At 36.2% G+C, this 17,969-nt stretch overlaps 2 protein-coding genes across 2 annotated transcripts; one reads left to right on the top strand and one right to left on the bottom strand.

Moving 5' to 3' along the window:
* Positions 1–6,250: 6,250 nt before the first annotated feature.
* On the top strand, positions 6,251–7,180 carry LOC123949368 (olfactory receptor 4C46-like). Its single transcript, XM_046016784.1, has one exon. The coding sequence runs from the start codon at positions 6,251–6,253 to the stop codon at positions 7,178–7,180; it is 930 nt and encodes a 309-aa protein (XP_045872740.1).
* Positions 7,181–9,917: 2,737 nt separating this feature from the next.
* LOC123949424 (olfactory receptor 4P4-like) lies at positions 9,918–10,853 on the bottom strand. Its single transcript, XM_046016865.1, has one exon. The coding sequence runs from the start codon at positions 10,851–10,853 to the stop codon at positions 9,918–9,920; it is 936 nt and encodes a 311-aa protein (XP_045872821.1).
* Positions 10,854–17,969: the final 7,116 nt, after the last annotated feature.

The raw sequence follows: 17,969 nt of genomic DNA on the forward strand, positions 1-17,969 counted from the left end.
TCTTTATTCATTCTCCACCGATGGACAGTAAGGTTTTTTTCCATATCTTAGATTTTGTAAATAATTCTGCAATGTAAGAATTAAAGGCTTTTACATGAAAAACTACAAAATGCTTTTGAAAGAAATTGAAGAAAACTTACTGAAATAGAAACATAGTTCATATTCATGGATTAGAGGAATATAATATAATTAAGATGGCAATATTCCTCAATTGATCTACAGATTCCATGCAATCCTGTGAAGTTATTAAAAACCCTTTTTGTTGTTGTTGTTGTTGTTTTTGTTAGCTGGAAAGTTGTTTCCTAAAATTTATATAGCACTTCATGGAACCCTGAACAAAAATAATACAAATTCTACACATTCGTTCAGAAAATTGAGAGATTACTACAAAATTAATTGTATGAAGGCACCATTGTCTAAATGCTAAGTCACATTACATGAAAAAAGTATGACAAATATTTCTTTTGAATCCACACCCAAAGATGTTACACAAAATACTAGTAAATAAACCCATCAAAGTTTCTAAAAAAAAATTGACCACGATGATGTGGAATTTATTTCAGGCATAAAGGGCTGATTTAACATTTAAAAATCTGTGTAATTCACTAAGTTAACAGAATGAAGGAGAATTACAAATGATCATCATTTCAAATGATGTAAAATTTATTTGATAAATTTCAATTGATTTATATTTAAAGAGATTTTAACAAGTGAAGAATAGAAAGGAATTTGCTCAACTTGATAAGAAGCATATCTTCAAAACCTACAAGTACCACATTATATCATAGTAAATATTTTCTATGATTGAAACAAGTCAAGCATGTTCACTTACCAATTTTTTTTTCCTGCATTGTTCCCTACATTCTCATCATTGCAATAAGATGAGAAAAAGAAATAAAGACATACAGAATGGATAGGAAGAGACAAATTGCAAAAAATATATTGATGTGCTGATGGCATGATTATACAGGTAGGCAATGTTAAGTGGCCTACCTAATTAGTTAATTTAACAAGGTAATAAGATACAATGTAAATAAAAATGCTATATATTATTTCTATAAGTGAAACAATTAGAATTAAAATGAGAAACAATAGGGGCGCCTGGGTGGCTCAGTGGGTTAAGCTGCTGCCTTCGGCTCAGGTCATGATCTCAGGTTCCTGGGATCGAGTCCCACATCATGCTCTCTGTTCAGCAGGGAGCCTGCTTCTCTCTCTCTCTCTCTTTGCCTGCTTCTCCATCTACTTGTGATCTCTCTTTGTCAAATAAAGAAATAAAATCTTTAAAAAAATAAAAATAAATGAGAAACAATCATATGTAGAATACTATTTAAAATATGAAATTTGAGTTGCACTCCATTGGTTGAGTGTCTAACTCTTGGTTTTGGCTCAAGTCATGATATTGTGGTTATAAGACCAAGCCCTATGTCAGGCTTCATGCTAGGCCAGGAGTGTGCTTAAGATTCTTTGCCTTTTCCTTTCCCTCTGCACACTTGTGTATGCTCTCTTGCTCTCTTTCTAAAAAACAAAATAAATAAAATTTTTAAAATGAAATTTGAGGAATTTTTTTCTTTTTTTCTTCTTCTTCTTCTTCTTTTTTTTTTTTCTTCTTAAGAGAGCGAGAGAAAGAATGGGGGAAGAGGCACAGGGAGCTGGAGAGATAGAATCTCAAGAAGGCTCAGTGTCCAGGATAGAGCTCTCCATAGGGCTCGATCCTATGTTCCTGAGATCATGACCTAAGCCAAAATCAAGAGTCATTTGCTCTACCAACTAAGGCACCCAGATGCCCCAGGAATAAATTATAAAAGTGTATTTAAGACCTGTACATGAAAACTAGGACACACTGCTGAAATTAAATAGAAAAATGGAGAAATGTACCTTGTCATTGGGTTAAAAGACCACTTTTACCATGTCATTCTATTCTTTCAATACAATTCCAATAACAATCTCAACAGTATTTTTAAAGAAATTATCAGTTCTATTCTGAAATTTATATAGAAATAGACAAGTTTAAAGGAATCTAGAAGATTAAATCATTTTTAAAAAAACCCAAAATATAGTTTGGATGTTTACTCTACTTAAATTCAAGAATTGCTATTGAGCTCCCATAATTAAGGCTGTGTGGTATTGGTGCAGGGATAAACACTGAGAACTTGAAACCAATAGAATGCCCAGAAATAAGCCTAATTATATGAATTTTTACAAAGATGTCAAGTAATTCAATGGAGGAATGTATAGACTTGTCCACAAATTATGCTGGCTCTATTAGCTATCCATATGAAGAAAAAAAATAAAAAAGATCTAAACCACAACCTCACCTTGTACTATACACAAAAATGAACTCAAAATGAGTGTGGGGTCTACATGTCTACATAGAAACTGCCAAAGAAATCTTTTTGACCTTGGTGGTAGATGAATATTTATTAGACACAAAACAATAATCATGAACCATAAGAAAAAAATTAAAAATTGGAATTTGTCAAAGTTTTAAAACTCAGTGCCTGTCAGGTAACACTATTTTTAAAAATGAAGAGGCAATCCATGGATTAGGTGAAAATTTTGTAGATATACATAACATATACATGACAAAGACCTGTATTATATTTAAAGAACATTTATAACTTAGTAATAAGGAAACTAGAACCCTTAGGTTTAAATTATGCAAAGGACTTGAACAAAAGTGTACAAAACAAGGTATACAAATGACCAATAATAAGATGAGAAACAAAATTTCACCATCATTAGTCATCAGGGAAAGCAAATTAAAACCACAACAATATATCACTACAGGTCTCCTAGAATGACTCAAAGGAAATAACAGTACCAAGTGAAAATGATGTGGAAAAACTGGGACTCATCTTGTGTTTCGATCTCTCTCCACAGTTCTAAAGTTGCCTAGTATTCTGTACTGACCAAACAATGAATCTCAAAAATAACTAACTGGGAACCTTTTCAAGTTTCTATTTACTTTCTGCCTCTTGATGAATCTAAAAACAAACAAACAAACAAACAAACAAACAGACAAAAAACAGTTTCGGAGTCAAGAACGTTAAAATGGCTGCCATTGATTTTTTGCCCTCACTGCTCTAGCACTCAAACAACGATTAGCAGGCTCCAGAAAAGTTTTATTATTGCTAAGAAGGCAGAAGTTCTATTGGTGACATGAGTCAACAGGTCAACTACATCACAGGTCACCACACTGGAATTAGGCCACTTTTCTATTTGCCTGACATTCAGCTTTCTTAGAAACTCAAGGTAGAGAAAATGGATTCCTACATGCTTGGATTCCAAGTACAGGGCATGTAATTCCCTTTCCAAACTTGGATGTTTGTCAAACATGTCTCTTCAGCATGGTTTCTAAGACAAAGCCTTTCTGTCAGAGGAGATAATTAACTCCTGGGAGAAAAAAGTAGCAGCACCAAAGTCATTGAACCTTTATGGAAACATCTTTAAATATGCATGCAGTGCAAGGTGAAAATGATTTTTGTTGATCACATTTGCAGAGCAAGATTCATTAAGGTTAGAATGACATATTTGGATGTGTTTACTCCATATTTTTTTTTTTTTTGTCTCTTTATGGGACCAGAGCTATCTGTAGATGAAATCTCCATATTTTTCCCAAAATACTCCATTCTAAATTCAAATCCCAAGTGTTCTCTAAGAACATTTTGAGGCTTTAGGCTAGAAGGGAAGCTTTTGATTGATTAAAAACACTTTCTTAAAAACCAGTCTCTTACTGGGTGTGTCTTATCTTTCATATTGAAAGCTACTTATCTGAGAGGAGGTCAGTTTGAAGATGGGGTTATTTCTGAACACTTCTAAGCATCATTAAGGTCTTCTAAGTCTATAAGGTAAGTCTTCAATATTGCTGATTCATCTTAAATATTGTTGCCTCCCATATATATTAATCATTGTTTTAGTCCCTTCAAATATAGTATTCAAGTATTCCATCCTCGCCCCATTTCTTGAAAAGATAGTTGGTAAATATCATTCACCTAAGCTGACAGAAAAAAAAAAATTGAAACTCAAGGAAATGAAGCCAATTGTAGGACCCTGCTCTTTGTCACCAAACTGCATGCTTTTGCAATGAGACAGCTAGTTTAATAATCTAGACTAATCATGAGGATGAGAACACAATGGAAATACACTTCTCACATAGAAGAGGCATAAGTATGAATAATAAAGGACATATAGCATCAGCTGTGTTATCCAAGTATGAATGGAGAATTCTTTCTGGTAACAAAGGCTACGGATAATTGAGTCTGTGTACCTTCTTTAAAAGTAAAATTGGAGAGGATTCTTCCTGAACTTCTTGCGCAGTTAAATGATTGCTTAATCATCACTCAAAATGTCAATAATTCCTATATCCTAGGTGCCTACACAGTTACAAAATAGATGAAAGTCCTCTGTGCATACAATATGGTGGTGATATGCTCAAGTAGGCTTCCTTAATTCTCATAAAAACCTTTGATATGGAAATGATTAATTTTGCTTTACAGATGAGGAAACAAAGATGTAATGTGTTGCAAAGCTACTCCAGATAAAAGCAGATGCTAGGGGAAAAATCAGAATTCTAACCTTGTCTTTATGATTTTCAAACCAAAGCACTTAACCACAGTGGAAATCCTTTTCAACATTTAACAGATATTTTGCTTAGGAGATGGTTTGTAGTAGGGAGAACTAGGTCTGAGGGAGAAGTCAAGATAAAAAGATCTTTCAGTGAATACGGTACCACATTTTTTTCTAAGATTTTAGTTTTTTATTTGATGGAGAGAGGGAAAGAGAAAGCAGGGGGAGCAGAGGGCAGAAGGAGAGGGAGAGGCAGTCAGAGGGAGAGGGAGAATCAGGCTCCCCGTGGAGCAGGGAGCCTGGTGTGGGCTCAGTCCTAGGACCCAGGGATCATGACCCATGACCCGAGCCAAAGGCAATCACTAACCAACTCAGCCACCCAGGCTCAGCCCATTACCACATTTTATTTGATAATTGGGAGTTCAAGCTTGTCAGTGTGTGTGTGTGTGTGTGTGTGTGTGTGTGTGTCTCCTAATGAAATTATGTTTTATACACTTGCCTCCAAAGTAGTAATAAAGCAATTATAATCATGGTCATATAAAAAGGAGATTCAGTGCTGTTACTTATAACAATATAGGGCACGGGTAAGAACTTGGAGGAAAATCATGAACAAGTATAAACTGAAGTAATCTTGGTTCTGCCCTTAATTAGCATCTTGATCTTGGCAGGATCTTTAACTTCTCTATGTTTCTATTACATAATGTATAAAATAAATATAAAAACAACAGCTGGAATTATCTTACAGGTCTGTGGCAGGGATTAAATCAGCAAATGTCCACAAAAACACTCAGAACCACTAAATATTCAATTTAATAAATGTTGTTACTGTTATTATTACCATCAACCTAAGTTTTTGACACTGCATTCTCATCTCAAAATGGAAGGAATAATACCAACCACACAGGTTATTATTATTATTCAGTGGGATCCTATGTACAGAGCACTTGCTAGTATGCCGTGAATATAGCAATCAATTATTAAATATATATAAATATAATTAGCAATTATAATGTTATTGTATTTAGACAAAATCATTATGATTTATTTTATGGTAACTTTTGTATACTTTCTTTACAAATCAACGACCAATGCCCTGTTACTCCTATGTCAACTAATATAAAAAAATCTCTTACCTGGGGTTTCTGTCTCTGGCTTCCAATCCCTTACTGAACCTCACCGCACTGCATCCAAGAAACATGAAGATCTTTATTAAATTATATTTCTTATTACCTCTCCCTCAAATTCCTCTTCACTTTTTCATATATATTCTCACTGTCTTTCCATGGCTCCCCATTTCCTAAGGAGAAAGGGAAAATTCCTCAACCTTGCATTCATAGCCTTTACATCATAAACTACCTCCCTTTTCTTACTTATCTGCCACAATGTGTATGGTCCTTCATGTTAACCTGAGTCACCTCAGATGAAGTGTGCACAAATGATCTCTTGCCTGTGTGTTTACAAAGCTCCCCATGGCCAAACGCCACAGAAACTTCACCAAGGAGATAAACAAAATAATCTTAAAGAATATAAAACTTATTTTGTATCTCAAAAAAACTCACGAGAAACCACAAATCATTAGAATCTAGGTATTTATTTACTAGATGAAAAAGCTTAATAAATTGAAGTTTGCATTAATTGAAAGTGATTTTTTTTCAGGTAATGCAATTAATCATATTAGGAAATAATGGTGAATAGGAACAACGTGACAGAGTTTGTTCTTCTGGGACTCACAGAGAATCCAAAGATGCAGAAAGTCATATTTTTCGTGTTTTTGGTCATTTACATTGTCTCTGTGGTAGCAAATGTTCTCACCGTGGTCACTATCACCACCAGCTCATTACTGGGGTCCCCTATGTACTTTTTCCTTGCCAATCTCTCCTTCATTGATGCCTGTTATTCTTCTGTTAATAACCCTAAACTGATCATAGATTCACTCCGTGAAAAGAAGACCACTACATTCAATGCATGTATAATCCAAATCTTTGGGGAACATTTCATTGGAGGTGCTGATGTCATCCTACTTACTGTGATGGCCTATGACCGCTATGTGGCCATCTGCAAGCCATTGCACTACACGACCATCATGAATCGGCGGGTGTGTGGCCTGTTAATGGGAGTGGCGTGGGTGGGAGGTTTTCTTCATGGAGCCATACAGATCCTCTTTATCATCCCTTTACCCTTCTGTGGCCCTAATGTCATAGATCACTTTATGTGTGATCTGAACCCTTTGCTCAATCTTGTCTGCACTGATACCCACACTCTAGGGCTCTTTGTTGCTGCCAACAGTGGTTTCATCTGTGTCTTACTCTTCCTCCTCTTGATCATCTCCTATGTGGTCATTTTGCGTTCCCTAAGGAACCGTAGCTTGGAGGCAAGGCGTAAAGCCCTCTCCACCTGTGTCTCCCACATCACAGTGGTTGTCCTATTCTTTGTGCCCTGCTTATTTGTGTACATGAGACCTCCGGTTACTTTATCTATTGATAAAGCAGTTGCAGTGTTCTACACTATGATAACGCCAATGTTAAATCCTTTAATCTATGCCTTGAGAAATGATCAGATGAAAAATGCCATTAGGAAATTGTGTAGTAGAAAAGTTATTTCAAGTGAGAAATAAATATGTCTGAAGTCCGACAGTGATGCAATGGAAGTTAAAGTCAAAGGACATTTTGGATGATCTCAGGAAGGAATACTTACCAAACAAAGAAAAATAGTAAGCTGCTGTGAATGACAGATTCTGCACTGAGTGGAAGAGGAAAGTGTGCAAGAAAAGAAAACATAACAACCTGCTATGCTCCCACGTCTATCTATCATCTATCATCTATTCCCTATCTATAAATTCTAATATATTTTTATTAAGAATTCTGCTCATTTTTATATGCCTGGGTTGATGATAACATGTTGCCATTAAAATTATAGTATAAAATGACTACAAGCTTATAAAGCAAAGAGTCATTTAACTTCTGTGGGGTACCAAAGATTACCTCAAATTTCCAAATTTCTCGTAGATCTCAGTCATTTTGTATTGTTCATGTTACTCTCTCAGGCTGCTAATCCATCAGAAAGAATTATAACTCCAATAAATGAACATGCTATTATTTGAGAGGAATTTTTATTTATTAAATAAAGTTACACTCCATAGAGTACTTGACTATTTATTAAAAATTGTTTCTACAAGGCAGCATAATGCTGGGGCACAATCAATATTGCATGAGTGATAAGGGTATAATGGAAGATAGACATAGTCAAAAAAATGTAGAGCAAAGGAATAGTACTGGAGACAGGGAACTTTTTCCTACTTTTCACTGATTGAGACTCAGAATTCTAGCTAGATGTCTTTAAGAAAACACAATTTGTTTTAACTTCTGATTAAACTGTGTAATGAGAAAGAAATTTAAACTGAGATCATTAGTGAAGGAACAATAGTATTTTTTTTAAATAAATTTTAAAAGGCTTTAATTATTTATTTGACAGAGAGAGAGGAAGAGAGCACAAGCTTGGGGGAGAAGCAGGCTCTATGCCTAGCAAGGAAATTGATGTGGGGCTGAAACCCTGCACCCTGGGATCATGACCTGAACCAAAAATAGATGCTTAACCTACTGAGCCACCAAAGCCCCCTGCAAATAGCTTATCTTGATATTCCCCTTGCTCTCAGTAAGATTTCATCATCTTATGAATGTGAGTTGTTCATGTCATTTTTCTGTTAATTAGTTTACTTCTTGCTAACTTTTCATTATGAAATACTGTTTTAAGAAAATAGGTGGCTCCATCTACAAAGAAAACAAATTCAGGATAAATACGCCCCATTTATTCCTTCCATCCCATACTTACTAATCAATAAAATTTTTTTGAGCCCCCAAAATATATCAGAAACAGTGATGATTGCTAGGGCTGCAAAGTGTTGAATAGAGAGCAACATGGGTCTTGCTTTCAGAAAGCATTTTATCCACTAAGGGACACCCAGAGTGGAGCAGAAAATGACAAAACCACATTAAAAATGTTCTGAAAGTAGTGACAGCACAGGGTGAAACATCTTTGAGGTACACACAACAAAGACCAGGGGGGTCAGGAAGATTTCCTAGATGAAAACACGCTAAAAAGGGCACAAAAATTGAAAGGGCATCATCAGGATGAATAGGCATGTGTTACATTACAGGATTCCCAGGAGAGGATTCATAACAAAGACCGAGGGTGATAAAGAGTGTGCAGAAAACACAATCATTTCAGTACGGTTGTGGCTATTGGCTCATCTATTCATTCAATAATTATTATTGAACTTCTACTATGTGTTGGGTTATAAGCTGCACACTGAGCTCCTAAAGTCTAGTTAGTAAGACATGAAACTAGAAAGTTACTGACAGGCAAGATCAAGAAGTGTCTCATCTGTGATGGAGCTGAATTCCAATTACCATGGGGAACACATTGGAAGGGTCTTCAAGCATTTTCATGGCCTGGAGCTTGTTACTCTTGGCAATGAATAATACTCCACTGTGTGATGTTACAGTTTGTCTATCCTCACCTACTGAAGGACGTCTTGGCTGCTTCCAGTTGTATGGACAATTGTGAATAAAGCTGCTGTTAAGCATGCGCATATGTTCTTTTGTGGACATAAGTTTTCAACACTTTTGGGTAAATGGTAAGGAGTGGATTGCTAAATGGGGTTGAGTTCTGTAAAAAGCTGAGCCTTTGGTTCAGTTTCCAGGGTCCTGGGATGCAGCCCTGCATCGGGTCCCGTGCTCAGTGGGAAGTCTTTTTGTACCTCTCGCTCTAGCCCACAACCCCAAAGCCCTGCTCCTGCTCACTCATGCTCTCTCTCTCTCTCTCAAAAAAATAAATTCTTAAAAGAAATGAAAGAGATCCTACTCTAAATATTTGTTGATTTGCACAACTAATTTGTATGAACTAAGGAATGTTCTATCAGAAATTTAAATTAATTGTTTCAGTTTATTATTATTATTATTGTTGTTGTTGTTGTTTTAACATTACAACTTCTGAACAATCAAAGAACGTCTGTCAGTGCAATGTATTAACAAAACTATCATTAAAATATTTCCCTTTATAATTCACTAATAATATATCATTGATTTATTTGCTTTGGTTCAATTTTTTTTATGAATGTTCCCCTACCTATACCATCTTAATACCCCACAAAATTAACTTCTTTCACAATTAATTTTGGTATGCAAGCATCAGTACTTGCTCAATGATCATTTAAATCCTGTAGTCCTATTGCATCCATTCATTCCCTTCATGACAGTGATGGTCCATAACCCCCATGATCTTGTCCCTGCCTTCTTCATTCACATCTTCCTCTTTTCTTTCTCAGAGTCAATTAGCCAATGAACTTCTTCAAATTAAGAGTGTGAGTCCTTTGAAAACAATGATGAGCACCAAACCTTTTTCACTGCTTTTTTCATCTCTGAATTTCTCAGAGTATAGATTAAGGGATTGAACATAGGAGCAATGATGGTGTAAAATAGAGCAAATATCTTGTCCTCTGGAAAAGTAGTAGGTGGTCTAAGGTAGATAAAGATTACAGGCCCAAAAAATAAGATGACCACAGTGACATGAGACCAACAGGTGGAGAGGGCTTTGCGTCTTCCCTCAGCTGAGAGATTTCTTAAAGTGAACAATATTATCCCATAAGAAACAAATAAGACAATAAAGGTTACTAAGGAAATCATACCTGAAAAGGCAACCACAAGGACACCAGTGATGTAGGTATCAGTACAGGCCAGCTTTAGCAAAGGAAAAACATCACAGAAGTAGTGATCGATTTCATTAGGACCACAGAAGGGCAAACCAATTGCAGTAGAAAACAGAGGTAAGGCATGGATGGCCCCACCAGCCCAAGCAGCTAAGACTAGGAGGTGGCATCTTTTCCTGTTCATGATAATCACATAGTGGAGAGGTTTGCAGATGGCAGCGTAGCGATCGAAGGCCATGGCAGTAAGAATGAAGATCTCAACGCCTCCGAAAAAGTGCATGGTAAAGATCTGTAACATGCAATTACTGTAGGAGATGGTTTTTCTTTCCACTAACAGGTCAGCAATTAACTTGGGTGTGACGGTAGAGGTATAGCAGATGTCCATAGAAGATAAGTGGATGAGGAAGTAGTACATGGGTTGGTGAAAAAGGGAACTGCATCGAATGGAGACAAGGATCAGAAAGTTTCCTGCCAACAGGGCAACATAGCAGTATAAGAAGAGCACAAAGCAAAACATTTCTATGTTCTGGTTATATGAAAGTCCTAGAAGTACGAATTCTGAGATGTTTTTCTGGTTTTTCATATATTTGGTTTTTGTGTAGGCTTCCATAAGGACTTACATTTCTGAAAGTAAAAAAAAAGATAATTCTAGGCGAATATAGGAACACTATATATAAAATTTATTAAAATGCACATTTTCATAAATAGTGTTAAGAATAATTATCTTGGCTTATGGAATTGAGCTGCTTATTCTAATTATGTTGTCTTTTGTAAATCTATCATGAAAAATTTATAATGGCAATAATGAGAATAATTACATGTTTTTATCAATATTACTTAGTAATTATTTAAATATTTAAACACTATTTTGAAAATACCTGTTATCACTATTAATACTTTTTATTAGCATGACTAATAATACTTTTAATACTTTTATTAATGCTATTAATACTTTAATACTATGAATACTTCATTAATACTTTTATAGATAGTTTAGATAAAGAACTACTGGTTACATTATTAAGTCTAAAACAAGGAAAATTTTTTTCCCCATATTTCCCAATTCTTATAACTTACATATAAAACCAACTTTCCTTCTTTTAAAATGATCTCAGGAAATTGCCTTAATTTTCTGGCAATTAATCATGAAGAAATTTGCTGCACATTTGTTTGAACTACTAAATTATAAGTCGTGTTGGGCATACTGTACTTTCCTACCAGGTCAGATATTGTCAATGGGTCATGTTAAACCAATGGAATTGCTCTCACATTAAAAAGCAAAGAGCAGGAGAAAGCAATACAGCTTTCTGTATAAGAGAGAGAGAATATCACTTAATGACTGAAATCTTGAAAAATATTCAAGAAATGCATTCATCTGCTGTATTTATGTTTCAAGTTAAATATTACTTCAAAAATATATGTTGTCCTTAATGTTTGTGATAGCATTTAATAAAGGAAAGATAAAATTGTCGAATTGCCCATATATTTTTGAATTATGCACTTGTCATGGCTTTGTCAGAAAATTTCATATTGAGATACAATCTAAAGATCAAATGCCAATAAAAGGGGATGATACTGAAAGTAACTTGAAGACACTCTTTCTGGTGAGTTAGAACTCAATGATATTTGTCGCAATAAGGAATCAATTAAAAATTAAGGAATTCACAACTTTGTATCTGATGTATATCTTAAGACATCATTTAATCAGTGCAAAATGAGTGTGGGGTAAAAAGAAACCATCCAAGAGCTATTTTACCCACTGAAGAGGGAATATCTGATTCTAGTGGGTTTACAAAGCTAGGCCACTTTCTATGTTAGTCTGACTCTCAAGTGACAGACGTATTTGGGCCCCCAGATGTCTATTTAAAATACAAAATATTTTTGCTACAATATGATTTAGCAACCAGCATTTGTAGAGACTCCCAGATTTAGTATCTATGTTATTGATATTCCTCAAAAAGATTTCAGATGGCACATAGGTGACAGCTGTGGCATTTACAGAATACTCGGTACCATAAGACATCAATTCTCTTTTAAATTACTCTTCAGAATTCTAACCTCACACATAGACAAATTTTCCATTTGTTCCTACTCTGCTTTCAGGCTCACTAACAAGGATCTCTGTCCTCCTTTATATAACAGAGTAAAGTAATTATGTCACAGAGTGTTCGGCGGTTACCTGTAACTAAGGAGTACTGAAAAGCTTTAGGGTGTGAGAACCATTGACCAATATTCTACTTATTGCAATGAATAGTAATCTTTGTTTATGAGGTAGAAACAACAGTGATATTTCAGATATACCTAATTACTAAAACAAATTGATTTATAGGCAACTTTTATATAAGTAGACCGTGAATAATAAAAACGTGGAAATCAGATGACCAATTCAAATCTCTGATTCTACCCAGAAGAGACATAGCAAGAGAATTTAAGTAATTTCTCAAGACTGAAAAGTAACACACTATGAATATTAAAAGACAGAAATCCTGTTTCTTCCTCAGTCTGGGGCTGTCATTTATGGGAGAGCACTGAGAGGGACGTCATGAAGGAAAGTATGGAAAAACTCTTTTGATTCCTTCTCTGAGCAGAGAAGAATACACGTATTCTAGGATTTGCTGATTCTAACACATTTGAAATAAATTGCCCTCAGTTTTACAAAAATGCAAATTCCTCATCAGGATTCCTCCTTGTGTTCTAGATCATCTTTGAAATTTCACCTCCAATAGCACACAACCCCAGCTTGTATTCTGAGGAAAGTTACCCTATGATCAGTGCTGTTAGGAGAGGTAAAAGGGAAGAGGGAAAAGTCAGTTGAGGAGACTTACGCTCATGAAGCGATATAGTGATTCTTAGGACCCCTCCCATGGAAAAACTAAAGGCACAATTGGTAAATAAAGAACTTGAGGCAACCACTGAACAAGGGGTTGAAACAGCAGCAACAGAGAAAGACGTAGAAGCGCTGAGGCATTTCAAATTAACAGACAAATGTGATCCTTTAGCAAATGGATTCATCTCTTTAGGTTTCCTCTTTCTCAATTCACAACTAAGATATCAAAACAAAATTCAAAATTTTAGTGAGGAATACATGAGCTAATGTGAAAAAGCCAGCGACGTGTGTGGTTCAAAACTGTCATTTTTCTTTCACGGTCTTTCCTCTCTGAATGACTAATTTAGGACCACATATTGTCATAAGCACACACACAGAATCAAGGGAAGAATAAAGAAAATAAAAAAAAGCTTTCATAATATGGGTTTACAAAGTATGATGATGATAAACTCCAATTTGAACAATCTGTTACTGAAATTCTGTTAATATAATCCGTTGGTTATCCTAACCCATTTCTTAATGCTAATCACTATTCTAATTTTTTTCTATATAAAAAGGTGTGCAAATGCTTACTTTTTATATTATTGAATAAAAATTATCTGTACCTTTGGATTTTGTTGTTTATGAATGAATAGAACCTGTCATATTTAGTTACAAATTCCTACTACACATTCAAACTTCCCCTTAGTGTAACAGAATGTAGGGGCTATAAACTTACCATGGTTGACTCAGATGAAACTACTCTATGTTAGGAAGGCAGATGTTTTGAAATATAATGAATTCTGTTATAGTACACATTCAAGCCTAAACTTGACTGTTTCTTAGTCAGAAAATGCAAGACAGCCTTTATTCAGGAGTTGGGGAAACAATGAAATTCACTGCCTACTTAAAGATGGTTTATCTAACTCTACTCTTTTGTTCCACAAAAGGCAGAATTTTGCTTATAGCTAATGTGCCATGAAAACTCAAGTGTGCCCAAACATTTTTATAGTAATCAAATTGTCATATGCTTCAAGTGAGGCTATATGCTTTAGAATGAAATCGTATAGAAGTAAAATAAAGAGCAGGCAGTTATTCTAGCACATGTATGGTGGGAACCTTCACAAACCAAGGTGACTAAGGTAATTGACTAACCATAAGATCCGAGTGGCTGTCTGGTCACATTTGGGGCTGCACCAGGAAGCATTTCATTCTCAGATACTCACTCTGCCAGTTTAGCCCTAGTACCAAAACCTGGAATCCACTGCAGAGAGTTACAAACCTGGAATTCAAACACACCCACATGAATTCTCTGCAAATATTTTGAAAATTTCAACAAATCTTGAACCTTCTACAATTTACAAGAGAAGTGTACTTCCAATATTCACTAAGACTCTTTGAAGCAAGAACTAGATCTTCATCCCTCAGGGAAGCAGCCTGGGAGTTTCAAAAGCTGATTTAGCTGCTTAATGATAGCTCAGGAAGAAAATAAGCAAAATGGATTATATATAGTCCTGCAAAACTAACACAAGTATATTGGTCCTAGGAATCATCCTTTTATCTTATGCTTATACCTGAAGGCAATTTGGTTCAGAGGAACAGAATACAAACATGTGGGAATGTGAGAATTAATAGTTTTTTGAAATCTTTAAGTAACTATATTCCCAAAGGCATTTCTAGACAGATTTGGACCAAGTGTTGCAAAGCCATCATCACATAAATGTGCTTGGTGCTCTTGGGTATAAAAGTTCCACAGTTGCCTAAGTGGGGGAAAAAAAAAATTGCCCTTATTCCCTGAAGGCCCCGAAAGCTATAGTGTGACTGCTTTGTGCTCTTCCTGTGTTCTGAAGAACAGGAGGGAAATTGTAGTAATAATATTATCAGGTTTGTTTTCAGGAAATCAGTAATGAGGTAGGACAAGGAGCACCAAAGACTGCCACTGCCACAGTCCTTTTTGTTTTTTTGTTTTTTTGTTTTTTTTGAAATTATCAAGATTTTTGGTGTGTAGGGCAGGTAGTTAAATAAAATCAGTGATTTGTGATATAATAATTCATATGATGTTAGCATTGAAGCATGAGATGTTGGAAAATGGTAGACCAAAAAAAAGAAAAAGATAAAGAAAGGAAGAAAGATATAAACGGCTCTTCTCCATAATTTTGAAGGGAGGAAATGCACAAATAATGTGGAAAAATCAGATGAAAGAAGCCAAGTACAGCAAAGCCTTTAATGTGTTTCCCATCCGGTTCCTTCTCTGCTCACTGACTAGTCACAGGTGGTTTAGACTCAGCCTCATCTGCCTGCACCAAAGCCAGTCAGTCTCTCTCTTCCACATGCCAACACATGCAGGTGACTTTTCTGCATGCAAGAAGGATCAGGAAATAAAATTTTATAGTATTTAATCTATTTCAGGTCAATCTACTTAGCCAAAGGATAACAAAAACCTGCTGAGAGATTGTTGGTTGGATTAAGCTCATTATATTACTTCTTGTTCATAATACTGCATATTTTGACACACGTATTATTAGCTTTACTATGCAGATAAAAACACAGAATTTTCAAAAGTTTGAGTAACTAGCTCTAATAGTCATGTAAACAACTGGAGCAAGAAATGCATTATTCTAGTTTACTAATTCCTTTGGGGCTTTAAATGTTTAATAACCCTGAGGAAATGAGGGATTCTAGCACTTCGTCTTAAAGGACATGATAACCCAGAGATTTAGAGCTTGTCTATACCAGCGTTATGTCCAGTGTTGACCGAGCTGTGCTCCAGAGCTAGCCTGCCCAGATCCACTGCAGGAGACAGCTGGTCATATGTCTAAGCTTCTCCTGTGCACACACGTGGAAAACACTTAGAGAAGGATACCAGTTAATTCACATCTTCAACCGTTTAGTTCATCCCTCTTTGTATACTAGTTCTGCTTCATAGTTGTAATTTTGGTGAAATGCAAATCAACAATTTTTTATGGGCACATTTTTTAGATATATTTATTTATTTTAGAAGGAGCGAGAGAGAGATAGTGACCATGGTGGAAGGGGAGAAGAAGAGAGAGAGAAATTCTCTAACAGACTGCACCCTGAGTGCTGAGTCCAGCCAGGGTGCTCCACCTCAGGACCATGAGGTCATCATCTGAGCCCAAACCTGGATTCTGATGCTCAATCAACTTCACCACCACCAAGCCGCCCCTCTTTGGGACACCTTCATTCCACATGTTTAGAAAAATATTTTTGTAACCCAAGGTCATGAAGATCTTCTCCTGTGTTTTACACCAAATTTTTTTTTTTAATTTTACATTTCACATATAGCTCTAAGTCCATTTAAAATAAATATCTACAGTTGTGATATGTAGATCAAAGTTTTCTCTGCTTTTTTTGTTTTGTTTGCTTTGTGCAGTACGATGCCCAATATATCCATCCTCTTTTTTTTTTTTTAAGATTTTTATTTATTTATTTGACAGACAGAGATCACAAGTAGGCAGAGAGAGAGGGAGGGAAGCAAGTTTCCCGCTAAGCAGAGAGCCCAATGCGGGGCTCGATCTCAGGACTCTGGTTTCATGACCTGAGCTGAAGGTAGAGGCTTTAACCCACTGAGCCACCCAGGTGCCCCTCCACCCTCATTTTTTGCAAAAACTATTTTTCACCACTAATTGACTGCAGACTTTTGCTGAGATTAGTTGACCATATATGTGTGGTTCTACTACTGGGCTCTCTAGGCTGCTTTGTAGATCTTCTCAAGTATCTATATGAAAAGACCATGTAATTTTTAACACAGCAGTTTGGTAACATCGCTGGAAATCAGATCATGTAACTTCTCCAAATTCTTTCTCTCTTTTTTTTCCCATTTTATTTATTTTTTTTCAGCATAACAGTATTCATTGTTTTTGCACAACACCCAGTGCCCATGCAAAACGTGCCCTCCCTATTACCCACCACCTGTTCCCCCAACCTCCCACCCCTGACCCTTCAAAACCCTCAGGTTGTTTTTCAGAGTCCATAGTCTCTTACGGTTCGCCTCCCCTCCCCAATGTCCATAGCCCCCTCCCCCTCTCCCAATCCCACCTCCCCCCAGCAACCACCAGTTTGTTTTGTGAGATTGAGTCATTTATGATTTGTCTCCCTCCCAATCCCATCTTGTTTCATTTATTCTTCTCCTATCCCCCTAACCCCCCATGTTGCTTCTCCATGTCCTCATATCAGGGAGATCATATGATAGTTGTCTTTCTCCGATTGACTTATTTCACTAAGCATGATACGCTCTAGTTCCATCCACGTCGTCGCAAATGGCAAGATTTCATTTCTTTTGATGGCTGCATAGTATTCCATTGTGTATATATACCACCTCTTCTTTATCCATTCATCTGTTGATGGACATCTAGGTTCTTTCCATAGTTTGGCTATTGTAGACATTGCTGCTATAAACATTCGGGTACACGTGCCCCTTCGGATCACTACGTCTGTATCTTTAGGGTAAATACCCAGTAGTGCAATTGCTGGGTCATAGGGTAGTTCTATTTTCAACATTTTGAGGAACCTCCATGCTGTTTTCCAGAGTGGTTGCACCAGCTTGCATTCCCACCAACAGTGGAGGAGGGTTCCCCTTTCTCCGCATCCTCGCCAGCATCTGTCATTTCATGACTTGTTAATTTTAGCCATTCTGACTGGTGTGAGGTGATATCTCATTGTGGTTTTGATTTGTATTTCCCTGATGCCGAGTGACGTGGAGCACTTTTTCATGTGTCTGTTGGCCATCTGGATGTCTTCTTTGCAGAAATGTCTGTTCATGTCCTCTGCCCATTTCTTGATTGGATTGTTTGTTCTTTGGGTGTTGAGTTTGCTAAGTTCCTTATAGATTTTCGATACTAGCCCTTTATCTTATATGTCGTTTGCAAATATCTT

The sequence above is a fragment of the Meles meles genome, chromosome 8, assembly GCF_922984935.1.
Source record: "Meles meles chromosome 8, mMelMel3.1 paternal haplotype, whole genome shotgun sequence".
In the NCBI taxonomy this organism is placed as follows: Eukaryota; Metazoa; Chordata; class Mammalia; order Carnivora; family Mustelidae; genus Meles; species Meles meles.